This window comes from Gossypium hirsutum, chromosome A10 (genome assembly GCF_007990345.1).
Source record: "Gossypium hirsutum isolate 1008001.06 chromosome A10, Gossypium_hirsutum_v2.1, whole genome shotgun sequence".
NCBI lineage: Eukaryota > Viridiplantae > Streptophyta > Magnoliopsida > Malvales > Malvaceae > Gossypium > Gossypium hirsutum.
This window is the reverse complement of record NC_053433.1, coordinates 10,400,646-10,415,821: the sequence shown is the minus strand read 5'-3', so window position 1 is coordinate 10,415,821 and position 15,176 is coordinate 10,400,646. Positions and strand designations below refer to the sequence as shown.

General features: G+C 34.4%; 1 protein-coding gene across 16 annotated transcripts; it reads left to right on the top strand.

Moving 5' to 3' along the window:
* The first annotated feature begins 257 nt into the window (after nt 1-257).
* Nucleotides 258-14,750, top strand: LOC107897334 (uncharacterized protein YacP). Of its 16 annotated transcripts, XM_016822767.2 has the most exons (13): nt 258-560; nt 644-662; nt 1,375-1,595; nt 1,693-1,770; nt 1,850-1,974; nt 2,058-2,218; nt 2,665-2,734; nt 2,853-2,906; nt 4,731-4,785; nt 5,453-5,536; nt 6,372-6,410; nt 12,955-13,001; nt 14,375-14,750. In XM_016822767.2, the coding sequence occupies exons 3-13, from the start codon at nt 1,491-1,493 to the stop codon at nt 14,478-14,480; spliced, it is 924 nt and encodes a 307-aa protein (XP_016678256.1). In that variant the 5' UTR covers nt 258-560; nt 644-662; nt 1,375-1,490; the 3' UTR covers nt 14,481-14,750. The 16 variants fall into 16 exon arrangements, 14 of the variants coding, with proteins under 14 accessions (XP_016678256.1, XP_040934612.1, XP_040934617.1 ...); XM_041078678.1 differs by lacking the exon at nt 2,853-2,906; XM_041078683.1 differs by lacking the exon at nt 2,853-2,906 and having other exon boundaries at nt 644-969; nt 14,392-14,750.
* Nucleotides 14,751-15,176: the final 426 nt, after the last annotated feature.

Here is a 15,176-nt window from a genome sequence, read left to right as displayed (position 1 = left end):
TCCTTTCCTTTTATGAGGAATTTTATCTTTGTAACTAATTAATCCTTCACGCTTCAGGTTTTGATTACTTTCTTTTACACTAACAACTTATCTTATTAAGACATCAATTCGTATTGGAGTATTTTCAGTTGGTATGTAAGATTTTGTAATTCTCAAGTTAACAAATAAATTTGACAGTTGATTCGCGATATTTTGTAAATGTATTATCCTTTGCAAATGTTTTGCAAAATAGAGGGTGGTTCTAATGACTGTGGGAACACGTGGAATCAAAGCAACGATGGTCAACATAGAAGCTGATGCTGCTGCTACCATTTTTTCCTCAAAATTTAATTACTGCTATTTTTGAGATAGATAAGCACCCTCTTGAACGTTACAAATCCTATCATTTCCTTTACTACCTTCTTTCACAGTAGTATTCTTCCTTGCTTTCCTTTTTTTTTTTTAATACATTTTGGCTCACCGGGATTGTATCTTCTGTGACCGTAAACTCTCCGAATGTTAATACAACTCTTTCTTTTTGCTGATGGCAACATCACTTTTCAAATCAGCTCTTTGGGATTGTAAGGATCTTTGGCCTCCCTTTTCTCTGTATTTTTTGTTTTTGTTTTTGTTTTTTCTTAAATCTTGTTTGGGATTTTTGCAGTTTACAGAGTTAGACTCAGGTACACTCTGATGCAATTGTTTTAAATCACTACAAAGCCATGGCCACCATTCCCTTTCTATTTTTTTTGGAATTTCTCCAAACCACAAAAGTAAGAAACTACAATGAAATAAGGTTAAGACTCAAGTACACTCCCCTTTCTCTATAAATCATTGGTGGTGAGTGAACGGAGAGCTATACTCCGGTACTATTTTCAGGCGAAAAAGGAAGTTAACCGCCAATGGCGACGAAGGTAGTAACTTGGGTTAAAGGAAGAAGAAGAAAGATGGATGAGAAGAAGAAACACAACAAAAAATTATGGGAGAAGAGTAAATTTTTTTTTTTTAAATTTGTTTAGATTATTAGGCCACGTGTTGCAATTTTATTTTGCCACCTGCCTTGCACATAAAGACGTTTGGCTCAGGTACTAAACTAGTGGACCAGAAAAAAAAATCGGTACTAATCTAAGAAAAAGAATCATAAGTACTAATCTGGAGAAGTGGATAAGTTCAGCTACTAATCTTAATTTTTTTTATTTTTTTTTGTCAAATTACAAAAATAAAAATGGACTGGAAAAAGTTTAGGGACTAAGTTGGTAAAAATTGTTAAGTTTAGGGATGTTTTATAAAAAAACCCGCCTGAAAACTGGTGGTGTTGGAAAATTCTTGTGGTGATGTTTCTTTCCAACCGTTTATCCATAAAAAGTAACGAGAATAATGATGATGTGTTTCTAGGAAGCTCTCCAATCCGTACGGCACTTAGCGGTAGATCGCAGAAAGAGGCTTTTCATTTTTCCGGTTAAATGCGACGGAAAGGGACAGAGCTAATGATGTAGTGGTCTTCCCGGAAGATGAGAATTATCAGTCTTTCACTTCATTATTGCTGCAGCGATTCCGCTAGCTATAAGGGTTTGGCAGTCATCCTCAACAAGTCGTCTTCTCCTTCTCCCCATAAGGTTTCTGTTTTGGACCAATTTTTCTTCAGATTATTTGGAGCTTTGCCCTTCCATTTAGACTAGACTGTCTCTGACAATCTAGCTTTACCACTGATAGGGTAAGGGTCCTGAATCAGCTCCTCCAAGAATCACATCCAATGTCAAGCAGAACTTGCAGTTTTTGAAGTTGTGGAAGGTATGTAAGCATTAAGCTGCTGTTTTATTGTAAACCCTTTATCTTAAATTCTTTAATTATATGAGAAAAATTCCTGTAGGAATTCCAAAAGAGTAAATCTAGTGCACCTAAGCCTGCAACTAGTTATAGGAGAAAGAAGGTGCAAAAGGAAGAGCTTCCTGAAGACATAGAACTTTATCGTGATCCTACAACGACCCTTTATTAGTAAGCACTGTCTAAGTTTATTTCTTTGATCATTTGTTGAATCAATTCACTTTTCAGCTTCTTGGTGCTAAAAGTTTTTACAGTACCAACCAGGGTTTAGATGACGCTGTCCCTGTATTGCTCGTCGATGGTTACAATGTATGTGGCTATTGGATGAAGCTGAAGAAGCATTTTATGAAAGGGAGGCTTGACATTGCTCGCCAAAAACTAATAGATGAACTTATAACTTTTAGTATGCTAAGAGGTTTTTGCTTTGCTTCTTCCATATATAACCTTTGCGCATCTCTGTGTGGAATGACTACATATGTTGTATATGCTCTATTTCTTAGTTTTCCCTGGGAATTATAACATGTATCAAAAGTAAGTTAATATTATAATGATGGTTAACTATCTAAACATGTAGCAAAAGTAAGTTAATTTTATGCACCAATTAGAATATTATAATTTAACTCACCTTTCTGCTTCAGTATCTTCAATAACTTATTAAGGTATTAATTAAGTTACTTGATTAATATCGCACATTTTTGTGAAAAACTTCTTTAAATCTTTTTTCCCAATTGTTAATGTCCTATAGCTTTCTGATCAGATTCATGGGGTTATGTAGGAACAAGGTTCAATTTTACTAGTCTGATAGGATGCCTCAGCTGAATTGTTAATGTGCTAACTCTGTTACTTCTGAAATATTTTCAGGGGTTAAAGTGGTTGTTGTATTTGACGCTATGATGTCTGGACTTCCTACACACAAGGAAACTTTTGCTGGGTACTTATAATTCTGATTCTGTTATTATCTAAAATAATTTCTGTCCTCTTTTACTCTTTAAGTTCATTACTGGGAAATATCTTTAACTATGCTAAACATGCTTGTTTTGATAAACCAGGGAACTTCCTTTACGTATAGATGGATCAGTTTTTTTCTTTTTTAGTAATTCTAGGTAACCTATTAGCAGAACATTATCATTGTTATGACTTATGATGTACTTGCTTGTTTCTACTGGAAATCTTCATTCTGATTTTCATTTTATTTTGATTAGGTTTACATTTTCTGTTTTCTACTTGCTGGTTAGAGCTGGTCATGGGTCAGCCACTTGCTTAGGCCCGAAGGCCCTCCCAAAAATGGGAGGGTTTGGGCAAAAATATGAGTCCAGAAAAATGGGCTTGGGTAAAATTTAAGACCTGTTTTTTATATGGCCCGAGTCTTGGGTAAGATTTTTTTGGCCTGAGCCCGGCTCGGCCTGAATATATTATGTTATAAAAATTAATTATATTAATTATATATGTTAAATAATAATTATATATATTTATATTAAATCACTAACCCAATAACAATTGAACCCATTTGCCCAAAACCTGGAAAAACTTACCCAACTAAATAACCCAAGCCAAAATATAAAATATAAAATATAAAAATTATATTTAATACTATAAAACATTATTATATTTATTTTTGTTTTTTAATATAATGCTTTTTTAATTTTTTTGAATACTTTTATTTTAGCCTTTTTTTAGTGCATTCAGTGTATTATATTTCAAAAAACTTATTTTTAAATAAAAAACTAATCTAAAAAAATAAAATATGGGCAGGTCGGACCTGGGTTGACCTTTCTTAAATTTGGCTGAGCTAGGGAAAAAAAAGTAAGCTCATTTTTCAGGCTGGGCTGGGTTGGGCTGGGTTTGGGCTTGAAAAATTGGTCTAGATACCTTGCATGGGCCCAACCCAAACCTGGCCCGGGCCATGAGCACCTCTATGCTGGATCCAGCTTAAAACTCCGTGCTTGTATGATTATGAATTGCTTTGCTGCTAAATCAACAAATCTGCATGGTTACTAACTTTTCTTAAGTTTATCCTCTGCTATTTTTCATTTTGGTTTTTTAGGACTCCGAGCAAAATGGTTTTTAGTTTATTCTACATTTGTGCTTTACTTCTCCTATTCAAACATTGGCATGTCTGATGCTTTACATCATGTCTCATGTCAATCCATATTTCATGATCACTTGGTAGCTGTGCAAGAACTCATTAGTCAGACAATAAACTTGAAGTTGCATGCATAACTCTACCCTTTGTTTAATAGATATTAAGATGAGGCTAAAAATTGGACTTTTAGACTCCAATTTGAAAGAGGTGTTAATCATTCATTAAAATAAAGGGATTTCACATTTTTTTCAACAGTTATGTATCTCTAGTGTTGGTTATGTTAACCTTTTTCGTCTATATTTGTGTTAGTATGACTAGTCAGGCCTTGGGAATGACCTTAATTCATTGTATTATGTGTGTATGTTAGTGGTGTCTATAGTTTTTGCATGAAATGCATAGAACATGTAGGGCAGTGTATCTACTACAGAAGTTAAAAGTCTATTGAAAAGAAAAGAAAAAAGTAATAGGAAGAGTCATTGCTTGATATGGATGGTTGTTGAGCGACTGAAACTTCAATAATTAGCCGTAGATATGTTGCTTTGACTTTTCATTTTCCTTGAAGTACTTGTTGTCCAACACATATTTGAACAGGGGTATGATGATACAACCCTCCATATATATGCAAAATCTTACAAAAAATGAGCATGTCCTTGTTAGACACATACTGTATCCAACACTTGCATCAAATACAGTAACATAGAGCCATGGTATGTGCATAATGCGCCTTGAATTGGCAGCATGGTCTTAAATACTTCATATTTCAATGGTGCCTTATTTATATAACTGAATTTCTTTTCTTTCTATAAGATTTTGATTTCTGATGTTAATAATTTCCAATTTTCAGCATTGATATAGTTTACTCAGGAGAGTCTTGTGCTGATGCATGGATCGAAAAGGAGGTTTGAGATAACAACTCGCTGAGAATTTCGATTGTTTCTTTACTGGTTATTTAGCATATTTGGTTTTATATATAGAAGAATAAAAGGATTGATTTTAGCATGCCTCATTATGTTTCCTTTTTTCACGTCGCATTGTAGAGTTTTCCTTTTCTCTTCTTTAGATTATTAAACTATAAATTATGTCCTTGGACAAAAAGGAAAAAGAGCTACAAATCATGTTTTTGATTTGCTAGAGAACCTTCTAGGATTATTATCAATGGATGGTACAAGTATCTTCCAAAGACATGCAGCATATCCTTCTTATGTGTTCCCTTAAACTTCATTGGGAAAATAAAAACACTTCTTAATGTTGAGGCCTCCAGGTAAATTTTACTCTGGAATTTTAGGCATGATGGTTTGGAATATGTTAGAGAGTATCTGACAAGTCTCATAACAAAGTTGCTTCTCCTCTGATAAACTGTATGCATTAGGGGATAGTTCCAGTTATGCATTCAGCATTAGGGGATAGTATCAGTTATGCATCTAGGTTTGTCTGCCCTGTAAGGTATGTCCTATAACATCTGTTGCTCACTCTTTTCCATGACACCTTCAGTATGCATCTTTCTGTAAAATAAATGAACTATTTCCTTGTTAGTGACTTCTAGTGTACATCTCAAATATATAACAGGTTGTAGCTCTGAGGGAGGATGGGTGCCCCAAAGTCTGGGTTGTGACTTCTGATCATTGTCAGCAGCATGCAGCACATGGAGCGGTGAGCATTGCCTTATGATCAAGAAATTATTCTGTTGTAGCAATCATGACATTCTACTTTGCTATAATTATCTGATGGTATTTTCTGCTATGTGCTCATCTAAAATTTGAATTTGCTCAATACTTGGGATGCCCATGGACTATGAGATGCTGATGTAACAAGTAGGTAAAAGGATATTGAAGTATGAGCACACTGTATCAATCACAAAATTTTGTAGAATACACAGTACCTTATGAGTCATACCACAAGTACTATGGCTGTCTGGCAAATCATACTTGGTAAAGTAAGCTTGGCATCTGAGGATTCTTTGGGGTCACAGCTAAAAAGTTGCATCACAGGTTGACCAGGAAATTCCAGAGCATTATGTATTCACTATCATTAAGATAGATATTTCTCCACCCTATGTATAACAAATATTGTCCAGCTTCCTTTAGTAAGATGTTGCAACTTATGTTTAGAAACTATGAGTAGGTTGCTTAAATCATAGCAACTAAGAAGATGCCACTGATGATGGTTGGAGTACTCCCTTGGTATCCTTGGTGATAAAGTGATGCTAAAATGGATCTTCATCCACATTATCTTTAATTGTGAAGTGTTACAATTAAAAACAAAAAGCGTGATTAGTCAATAAATTACAGAGGTGGATCTTCCAACTTATACTGGGTAAGAAATTAGGGTTTTAGAATCAAGTAGCTGCTTGATTGTCTTGATACTTGTTGGGGATGCTTATCTCTTGTATTATTATTTTAGGCAGGTGTAACCTACTTTGACAATGGTTTGGGAACGATCTATTAGATTATTCATTGGACTGATTTATGTTAATGTTTTTGTTCAGGGAGCCTTTATTTGGAGCTCCAAGGCATTGGTTTCTGAGGTGAGGCTTTTTTCTAACCAAGTGCTGCATTTTTGCATTCCACTTAAATTAGGTGCCCATATGAAATTTATTTATTGGTGCGAGTCTGTTAGAAAACATAGTTATCTTGTCATGAGCAAACTGATGTTATACTTGTTATTTTGTCCAGTTTCTTCGTTGTGAAATAGGTTTGCAATACTAGAAAAAACCATCTTCTGTCATGAAAAGGGACTCAACCTTTGAGGAACTCAATAGAATCGAACATGAAATATTTAACGAATCAGTTTAAAGCTAACACTCACAAGATGTTATAAAATTTATGGATAACATCTCATCCTTACTGATAAATCTTAAACAAATAATAAATAATTACATTGTAACAACAGCTAGATGGCAAATATCGAAGAACAAAAGGTAAACATGAAGATTTTCCTCCTCTTAGAAAAATAATTGCCTCAAGATTGAAATCATGGAATCACCTTTTGAGATCTTCCTTGGCATTTTGAACCTAATCAATATAACCCATGTAGTGAGTAGAAACTTCTGTTAGAACCTTAATTGTCCTTGAAGGTTATATTTGATGAATTGTGATCAAAGTCTTTGTCCTGTTTATGGTACTTTTTGAACATATTTATGTCCTTAAGATTGGATAACAAAAAACATTCTTTCATCTATAGGATTTACTAGTCCATCAGTCACCTTTGGTTGGAAAAACTTGAGTCCATAAAGTGTTAATGCAAACACTATTATGCTCCATGGAACCCATCATAGGAATTGTTGTCTAGACAGGAAGCAAGCAACAAATGCATCACCAACATTTACTGCCACCAATAAAATGCCTTAAGAAGACTAGTGGAGAAAACAAAAAGGCTCAAAAGCATGCCACTGGGATAATGTATTTGCTACATGGAAAACATGACTAACACTCAGCAGTCACACTATTAGTATCAGTGATCTCATTCCCGTTTCCACCTTTTAATCCATCTCTAATGCCCAAGTCATCTATCATCAAATTAGTTTGGGGAGCACTACTATTCTTTCCAGGACAGCTTCATCCTCAGGCTCTTTGAGAGGAAATGGGTTCCTGAATATCTTGATGTGGACATTGTCATTAAAACAATCTGTTAATTGTCTCCCTTTCTGCAGTTTTCTTTTTCTTTTTTTGATTTAGGTGGATGTATTCTCCTTTTCTTTTTTCTTCCTATAGATGTAGAGAATATGCTGACAGTAAATCTCTTCTAGGTTCTAATACCAAATTGATGTGGAACAAGTAGGGAAAGAGATTAGCAAATAGAAATTTGAAGTAATATCAGAACTAAACATAAGTATTTAGGGAGGAAAAAAATGAAATTAGGGGATAAATAGAAAAATAGGGGGGAAAGTTAAAAAGAATCAACAGAGTTAGAAAACTACAACACTGAATACCTCACCCAAAACATTCATCATCAAAAAGCTTGATGATGTGGTTAAGGAAGAAAACATAAGCAATAAAAAGAATTCGGGCTGTAAAATGAGTTAGAAAGTTGGAACTGTAAAGAACTTAGGGTTGATATAATAGACTTTCTTGCAAGAAAAGTTACTGGAGTTTCTTGACAATAAAGTTTTTTTCTTAACACAATATTAGCCATCCAAAAAATTATTTAGTACTTAAAAAATTGTTATAAAATAAAACTGAAATAATAAAATATTAAAATAAATAAAGCTCTCGTGTTATTCCCCCTTGGAAAACTTGTCTCGGTGAGAAAACTTTCACCGCTTCAGCATAAATTTCTATATCAGCACTTTGCAGCCTCTTCTTCATGACTAATAACTTTGCTGAGCCAACATGTGCCATATCATCCTGTTCTTCTTTAATTTCAATTCCATATCCAAACTTTGCTTCCAAAGTAACTCCTTTTGAGGTTGCATGTTTCATAACAATTCTCTCTAGTGGTTTCAAGTTGCACTTCCAAATCCTTGACCTTTGCTGTGAGGAACTGTCTAACTGCAACTTCTTGATTCAACGTTGATATAAGAACTTCCATGCCTGTTTTTTCTATAGCTAGTCTCCTATCTGTATTTCCAGCTAGACTTTTCTGTCTCAAGGGATTGCTTTTTCTTCATTCAATGCAACCTCAAAAGGATCATTAGCAACTGGCTTGTCAATATCACCTTCAGAAATATCCGAGCTTAGTGAGGTAGCAGCACAGAAGAAACCATATTTTCTTCGCAAAGACCACCAAGGTCATTGCCCTCAGGAATAGATCTGTCAAACCTGACCCCAAATTTTTAGGATCCATTTGCTTCAAAGGCAAGGATTACTTTGCCTCGAATACCGATTGTTGGCCCCCTTAGAGTAGGTTGTAGAGAGGAAAGCTTGGAAGGTGATGTTGCACCTACAAGCTTAACACAATTGTTATTGAAACCGGGCCGGACTGGCTGCTCGGACTATTCACATTGGGAACTAGCTGGTGTACTGGTCCGGAATAAGAGAGGGAATCAGTTGACTTGTGAAATGGCGTGAACTGTGGTTGAACCGGATGAATCCGTAAAAGACTGGTTGAACCGGTTTTTATATTTTTGGGCCAAATATCATGACCCAAACTGAAAAAAGACCCGGCCCAAAGCAAAAAACAGGTCCAAAACGAAAAAAAAAAATTATAAACCCAACTCATCCAAGCCTAAAATAATTAAAAAAATTGAACATTAAATGGGGCAGACAGTATGGCCAAACCCTAAAGCTAAGACCAAAACTTAAAAAATTTTGGCTTGCTCTTTACCAATCAAAGCTGCGTCTGTGGTGCCACTCTTTTGCTCTTCTTCTTTCAACTGAAGGTGGCCCTTCATTTCCGTCGGCTGCCATCTCAAGCCTCTGCCTCCACTGTATAAAATATTGTTGTGAAACAAAGTGAAGGAGAGAATGACAAAGAACAGTTGTAGATCGAAGTCAAGAGGGATACACATGAATGGAAAAAGAGCCAAAGTTTTAACTTTTAAACTTTGATCTTGCGGCAGCCACACAGAGGGAAGTTGAGTAAAGAATAAAATTGGAAAACTTAATGCACCATATTAGATGTAGATGACTTTCAGCCCTTAAGGCAGTGGCGAATCTTGGGATAAGTTTTGGAGACCTAGTAAAATTTTTGAAAATTTTAAGAGTTTAATGATGATTTTTTAAAAATATTTTTGGGTGTAATTAAAATTTTTAAAATCTACAAGATTACTGAAAATTTTCAAAAATTTAAGAGAGCTTAATTAAAATTTTCAAAAAGAATTAAAAGGTCTAATGGGAATTTTCAAAACATTTAAGGGAAGCTAACTAAAAATTTCAAAAAACTTTTAAGAGAAAAATAAAATTTTTTAAAAATTTTGGGGGGCCTAATTAAAAATTTTCTAAAAATTTGAAGGAAAAGTAAAAATTCCCAAAAAATTTAGGGGGGCCTTAAGCCACCATAATGGTCGGCCTCTGCTTTGAAGTTTCTTTCACACCATGAACTTCTTTTGATGTTGATCCAACTGCTAAATATGCTCTAGCATGATAGCTTAGGTCCACATAGGCATATATTGGAACAAGCTGTGATTCAATTTTTCTTCCCTCTTGGTCATGAACAGTAACAGCTTCATTAACAACTGTAAGACATATTGCATCCTCTCTTTTCCATCCCAAAGAATTGTAGTTCATAACAATCAAGTTCTTTCCATCAGACATGTCAGTTTCTAATGTAAGGTGTAAGTTATATTCAGAAGTGGACAATGGTGGAAATTGATTGTTGTCTCCAATGGATGAATTCAAATCAGTTAAGCAAGCAAGTGAATATGCAGCAGCATATACATGCATATATTGCTCCACGTCTCATTCATAAGATGCCAAATTAAGTGTTCTTTGAGCTTCAACCATGGTGCCAATAACTAATATCCTTAGTCTATCTCCATGGGCATGCGAAACTTTATTTGCTCCTTGAGAGGGATGTGGAGAATAAGGATTCGAGAAGCCTAGATCCAACTTGTTCATCTTAGTAGCATTTCATGTTGGAGTGTTGCACGTAATCCAGAATCCTCAGAATTAGCATCTTCACATGAGGATGTTAAACATGTTTCGTAGGGTTTGGCAAACCTTTATTTCTAGAAGGTGATTTTGTATGACTAACAGAATAGCTAGAAGTTGAAGGATTGCTTGTAAAGTATCCTATCTAGTAAGCATTTGCACAATCTGGACAAAATAGCTGAATGCATACTTGGCACACAAAAGTAATATCCAAAAAAAGTGTATACCTTATAAGTAAACTGACTCTCATGCATTCCCCTCCTAACATAAGCTCTAGGCAAAAGTTTAGAGAACAAATCGGCATTAATGGTTGAGCTCATCAGAATAAGATGCAAGTCTGGGACAACAGTCAATAGCCAATTATTAGTAGAAAGTCCTCATTCATGCCTTTTTCGCCAAGACTCTCCTTTTTTAAGGATATTTTAGCATTACTTGTTTCACCTAAAACCACGAGAACTAGATTTTCAGCAACAACTTTCACAAACTTAGCTTTCATGTTGACTGCAAGTAGCTTTCCTCTACAAGGTTGCATCACCTTTAAACTGTTACTTGCCTTCAATGTTTCTTGCTTTTTCTCAAGTCCAGCATTGAATTCTCTCTCGATAGAATCTGGTTCGATTGTAGAAACTGAGTCAACTCTTTTCACTTCATTATTTTTCACCCGACGTTTTGCCCCTTGAGATATATAAGAGATTTTCAGCTTGCCTTTGATCCTCCCTTTCTTCTGAGGATGTGGCTCTCGTTCTATGAACAACCAAGTACTCTCCTTAACCTAGATAGACATCAGTCTCTTCACTATCTTCAGGATATCATCATAGATAGGTTTTAAATATCATAATCTTGCTATTCAACATGAATCTTGCTAAGGAAATCAATCATTTCAACATTAATTCCCCCTCGTTTAATTCAAGGGCTTGCACCAACTACTCCTTCAATCTACCTTGTACCACATGACTTGCAGGTCCAACATCATGAACAGGTTTTCTTCCTCACCAAAATCAGGTTTATCAATGAGACTACCTTTTGGTATGTCAAACTAGATGTGGGCACCTTCTGGAATCTCCATCTAGGCTCCCATTGGTTCTTGTTGCAGCCAAATGTAAACTGCATGCGACAAGATAAAAATGATAAGCCTTGATTAAGTTCTCTCTGATACAAGTACAAAGCCTAAGCGATTCTCCATCACTTGCTCTAAACCAAATCATGCTTACAAGATAAAAAGGAAGCAATTGAAAATAAAAGTTCTCGGAGGAAGGGAAGACATTTGGGTGTTTTATTAAAATTTAAACTTTCAAAATGCTACTGAGAGTTTTCTAGTCTTGATATATCATCACAGCTACTTGTAATATCTTATCCTAACTCTTGAATCATAAAAAATAATAAGCAAATTATAATCTACCCAAAATAATGAATAAATCCTAATGACACCAAGATGATAAATATCTTACTGAGCTAGAGATAAACTTGTAAAAACCTTTTAGTTAGTATGTGCTATGGCTGCTACTTTAGCATGTGTGCGAGAGAGACTGTTTTATGCAAAGAAAATATTGTCAAATTTATGTAATGGGATAACTAGCCTTGTATTAGTTAATGAGGATTGAAGCATTCATCTACTTGCATGTATATAATCTACTGATACAAGTACAAAGCCTAAGCGATTCTCCATCACTTGCTCTAAACCAAATCATGCTTACAAGATAAAAAGGAAGCAATTGAAAATAAAAGTTCTCGGAGGAAGGGAAGACATTTGGGTGTTTTATTAAAATTTAAACTTTCAAAATGCTACTGAGAGTTTTCTAGTCTTGATGTATCATCACAGCTACTTGTAATATCTTATCCTAACTCTTGAATCATAAAAAATAATAAGCAAATTATAATCTACCCAAAATAATGAATAAATCCTAATGACACCAAGATGATAAATATCTTACTGAGCTAGAGATAAACTTGTAAAAACCTTTTAGTTAGTATGTGCTATGGCTGCTACTTTAGCATGTGTGCGAGAGAGACTGTTTTATGCAAAGAAAATATTGTCAAATTTATGTAATGGGATAACTAGCCTTGTATTAGTTAATGAGGATTGAAGCATTCATCTACTTGCATGTATCGGTAAATTTCACTTATTATTATTCTTAAGAGAGGCTCAATCCTAATTATATATTGGATTTTCCTTTCTTTTAATTGGCAATGTCCCCCATCCTATGGTTATGGATGATTAAGAGGACCATGTCTCCTTTTATGGTCTAATAAGTCCTTTCCTTTCTAGATCATCAAGAAGTTAAAAAACTAGAGAGAACATACCCATATGGTCGAGCCTAGTCTTTCTTACAAAGTAATGCTACTTGATATCATTCATCTGAATAAGAGATGAGCATCCATGTTATGACAAATTTTTACCTTTGATGTAGCCCTTTATGTTGAAGTATTGTATGTAAATTGCATCCATGCTATGACAGATTTTCATCGTTGTCTATCTTTTTTCTATTGGAAGATTGTTTGTACTCCATAATTTCTATTGATGGTTTCTCTTTAATTGTGTAGATTAAAGCTTCACAGAAGGAGGTTGAGAGGATGCTTCTAGAACAAAGGTTTTCCCCCATTGGAATGAAATTACAAAAATTTGCACCTAAGAAATTAAGAGAATAAATAAATGCATGCCACTGTGTGGTTTAGGTACTCATTTTAAAATTATCATACTAGTAGGTGAACTTACGATTGACCATAGGCAAATATCACGTCATGTTGAAAGAGAATGCCAAAATCATAATATGTAGTGGCCTTATCTCCTTCACATGCACCCATAGAAACAAACTAAGGGCATTTTGATTATGATTCACATTAGGCAAACATCACACGATGTTGAAAGATGGGCCCTAATGCCAAAATCATAATACATGGTGGCCTTAGCTTCTTAACATGAGTCCATAGAAACAAGGGAATATTGGTCATTTTAAGAGATCTATGACAAGTTTTGTCTCCAAAGCTTGATGAAGAAGGTTCACTATGGGTCTTATGGGGCCTGAGCTAATGGAGTAATCTAATAGCTAATAATGATGATACATGTATATGTTCTCCGTACTTTGAAATAGTTACTCTGCTTCAAACAAATAAATCCGCCAACATAGGAATATCAAATTTTTTAAAGATACATGACTTCTGTGAAATAATGGAGATAGTCTAAGGTATCCTTGGTTTAATGCTCAATCATGAAATGTGAATCTAGACTTGTAAAGTCATATTTGTAGGTATTATAAAATGGCTTGAGATAAAGAATTTGTATTTGATGCACTAACATTGTATAATACGATGCCATTGAACCACTTTATCTCACTTCATTAAAAATAATCTGTATCTATTTTCAAAGATTTGAAGTGGCAGAATGTGGTTCGGTGAATAGTGTATTAGTGCATTAATGATAAATTCTGAGATTATTCCCTGTGACGTCTACTAGTGGAACCCCTTTATCATGTTATGCAGAGAGAATTTGTTAATGACCATTATACATAGTTTCTTGGTTGTGGGTAGAAGTGAAGGCAAAGTGCAATGAGCATACACGGTTTTGGCCTTGGGATCATATTCCAACATCTCATAAAGAAAATAATCATACTATGATTGGACTGTTAATGTTATAACCCTTTTTAAAGCAGAATTTGGCAACTTAAGCTAAGCCTTGTCCTGTAGTTTTACCTTTTAGCCTACTCGACTTCACAGCTCACAGGTCACATCTCATTTGTGATTTGTGATATCCTTCAACTTAGCAGAAGTCTCAACGTTTTTAAACTTTAAGATAAGTACCTTCCAGATTTAGTAATATCTCGATTACAGCGCACCAAAAGTATTTAGCAATAATTGACTCAATATCAAACTCAAGTATGTTGATATTAGGCTGATTATTGGATGAAGTGTACTTTCGTAGGTTTAACATGAAAATGATTTTGATTCATGTTTTCACCTTCTTCAGATCTACTTCTTTTCAAGGTAAACTATTGAAGCACAATCTCGATACTGAAGTTGTTGATGCTCTTAAGGATCTAAGAAGACAGCTTTCTGAGAATGAGTCCTGCTAGCTATTCGGATCTGGTTTGTTGTTGTTGTTCTCAGCTGAATATTGCATAATCAAAATGCTAATCTTGGTATATACCTAGATAAGTGATATTCATATTGGGTATACCTGGCTCATAAATCATAGTAAGCACAATTCTGATGGAAGTAGTGAAATTGGTAACTACTTACCTCATTCTAATATTCTTTTCATTGCTATTTCTACTTGTCTAGATTTGACAATCCATATATTTTGGGCGTATTTATGTCAAATTATTTTTACTCTTGTTTCTCCATGTAATAATTCTTTTTACAGTGTTGTATATTTATTTAAAAATTTTACTGTTAATAAATCATGTTATATAGGTTAGAATACTTTTTTTTTATAAGGTTGTATTTGTGTGAGTTGTCCATGCATAAGAACTTAGGTTTTGTTATATTCTTCCTGCATTACCCATGTTTGAGCTACACGTAACTGAGAGTGTTAAGTGGTGCTCACGCACGTTTATTAAAAGTTACGTATGATCTTATATTATCAGAAGATGTAACTATTGTTATGATTCCCTCATTTATTTTTATCTTATCTTCAATTGGACTTCATGATTGTTGTTAAATGCATGGAAATATGGAAGAAAAATGGTGAAAAAGAAAGAAAATGGTTTTTTCCTTCATTATTTGTTTGTGTCAAATTATAAAGTAAAAATTTAAATATTAAAATATAG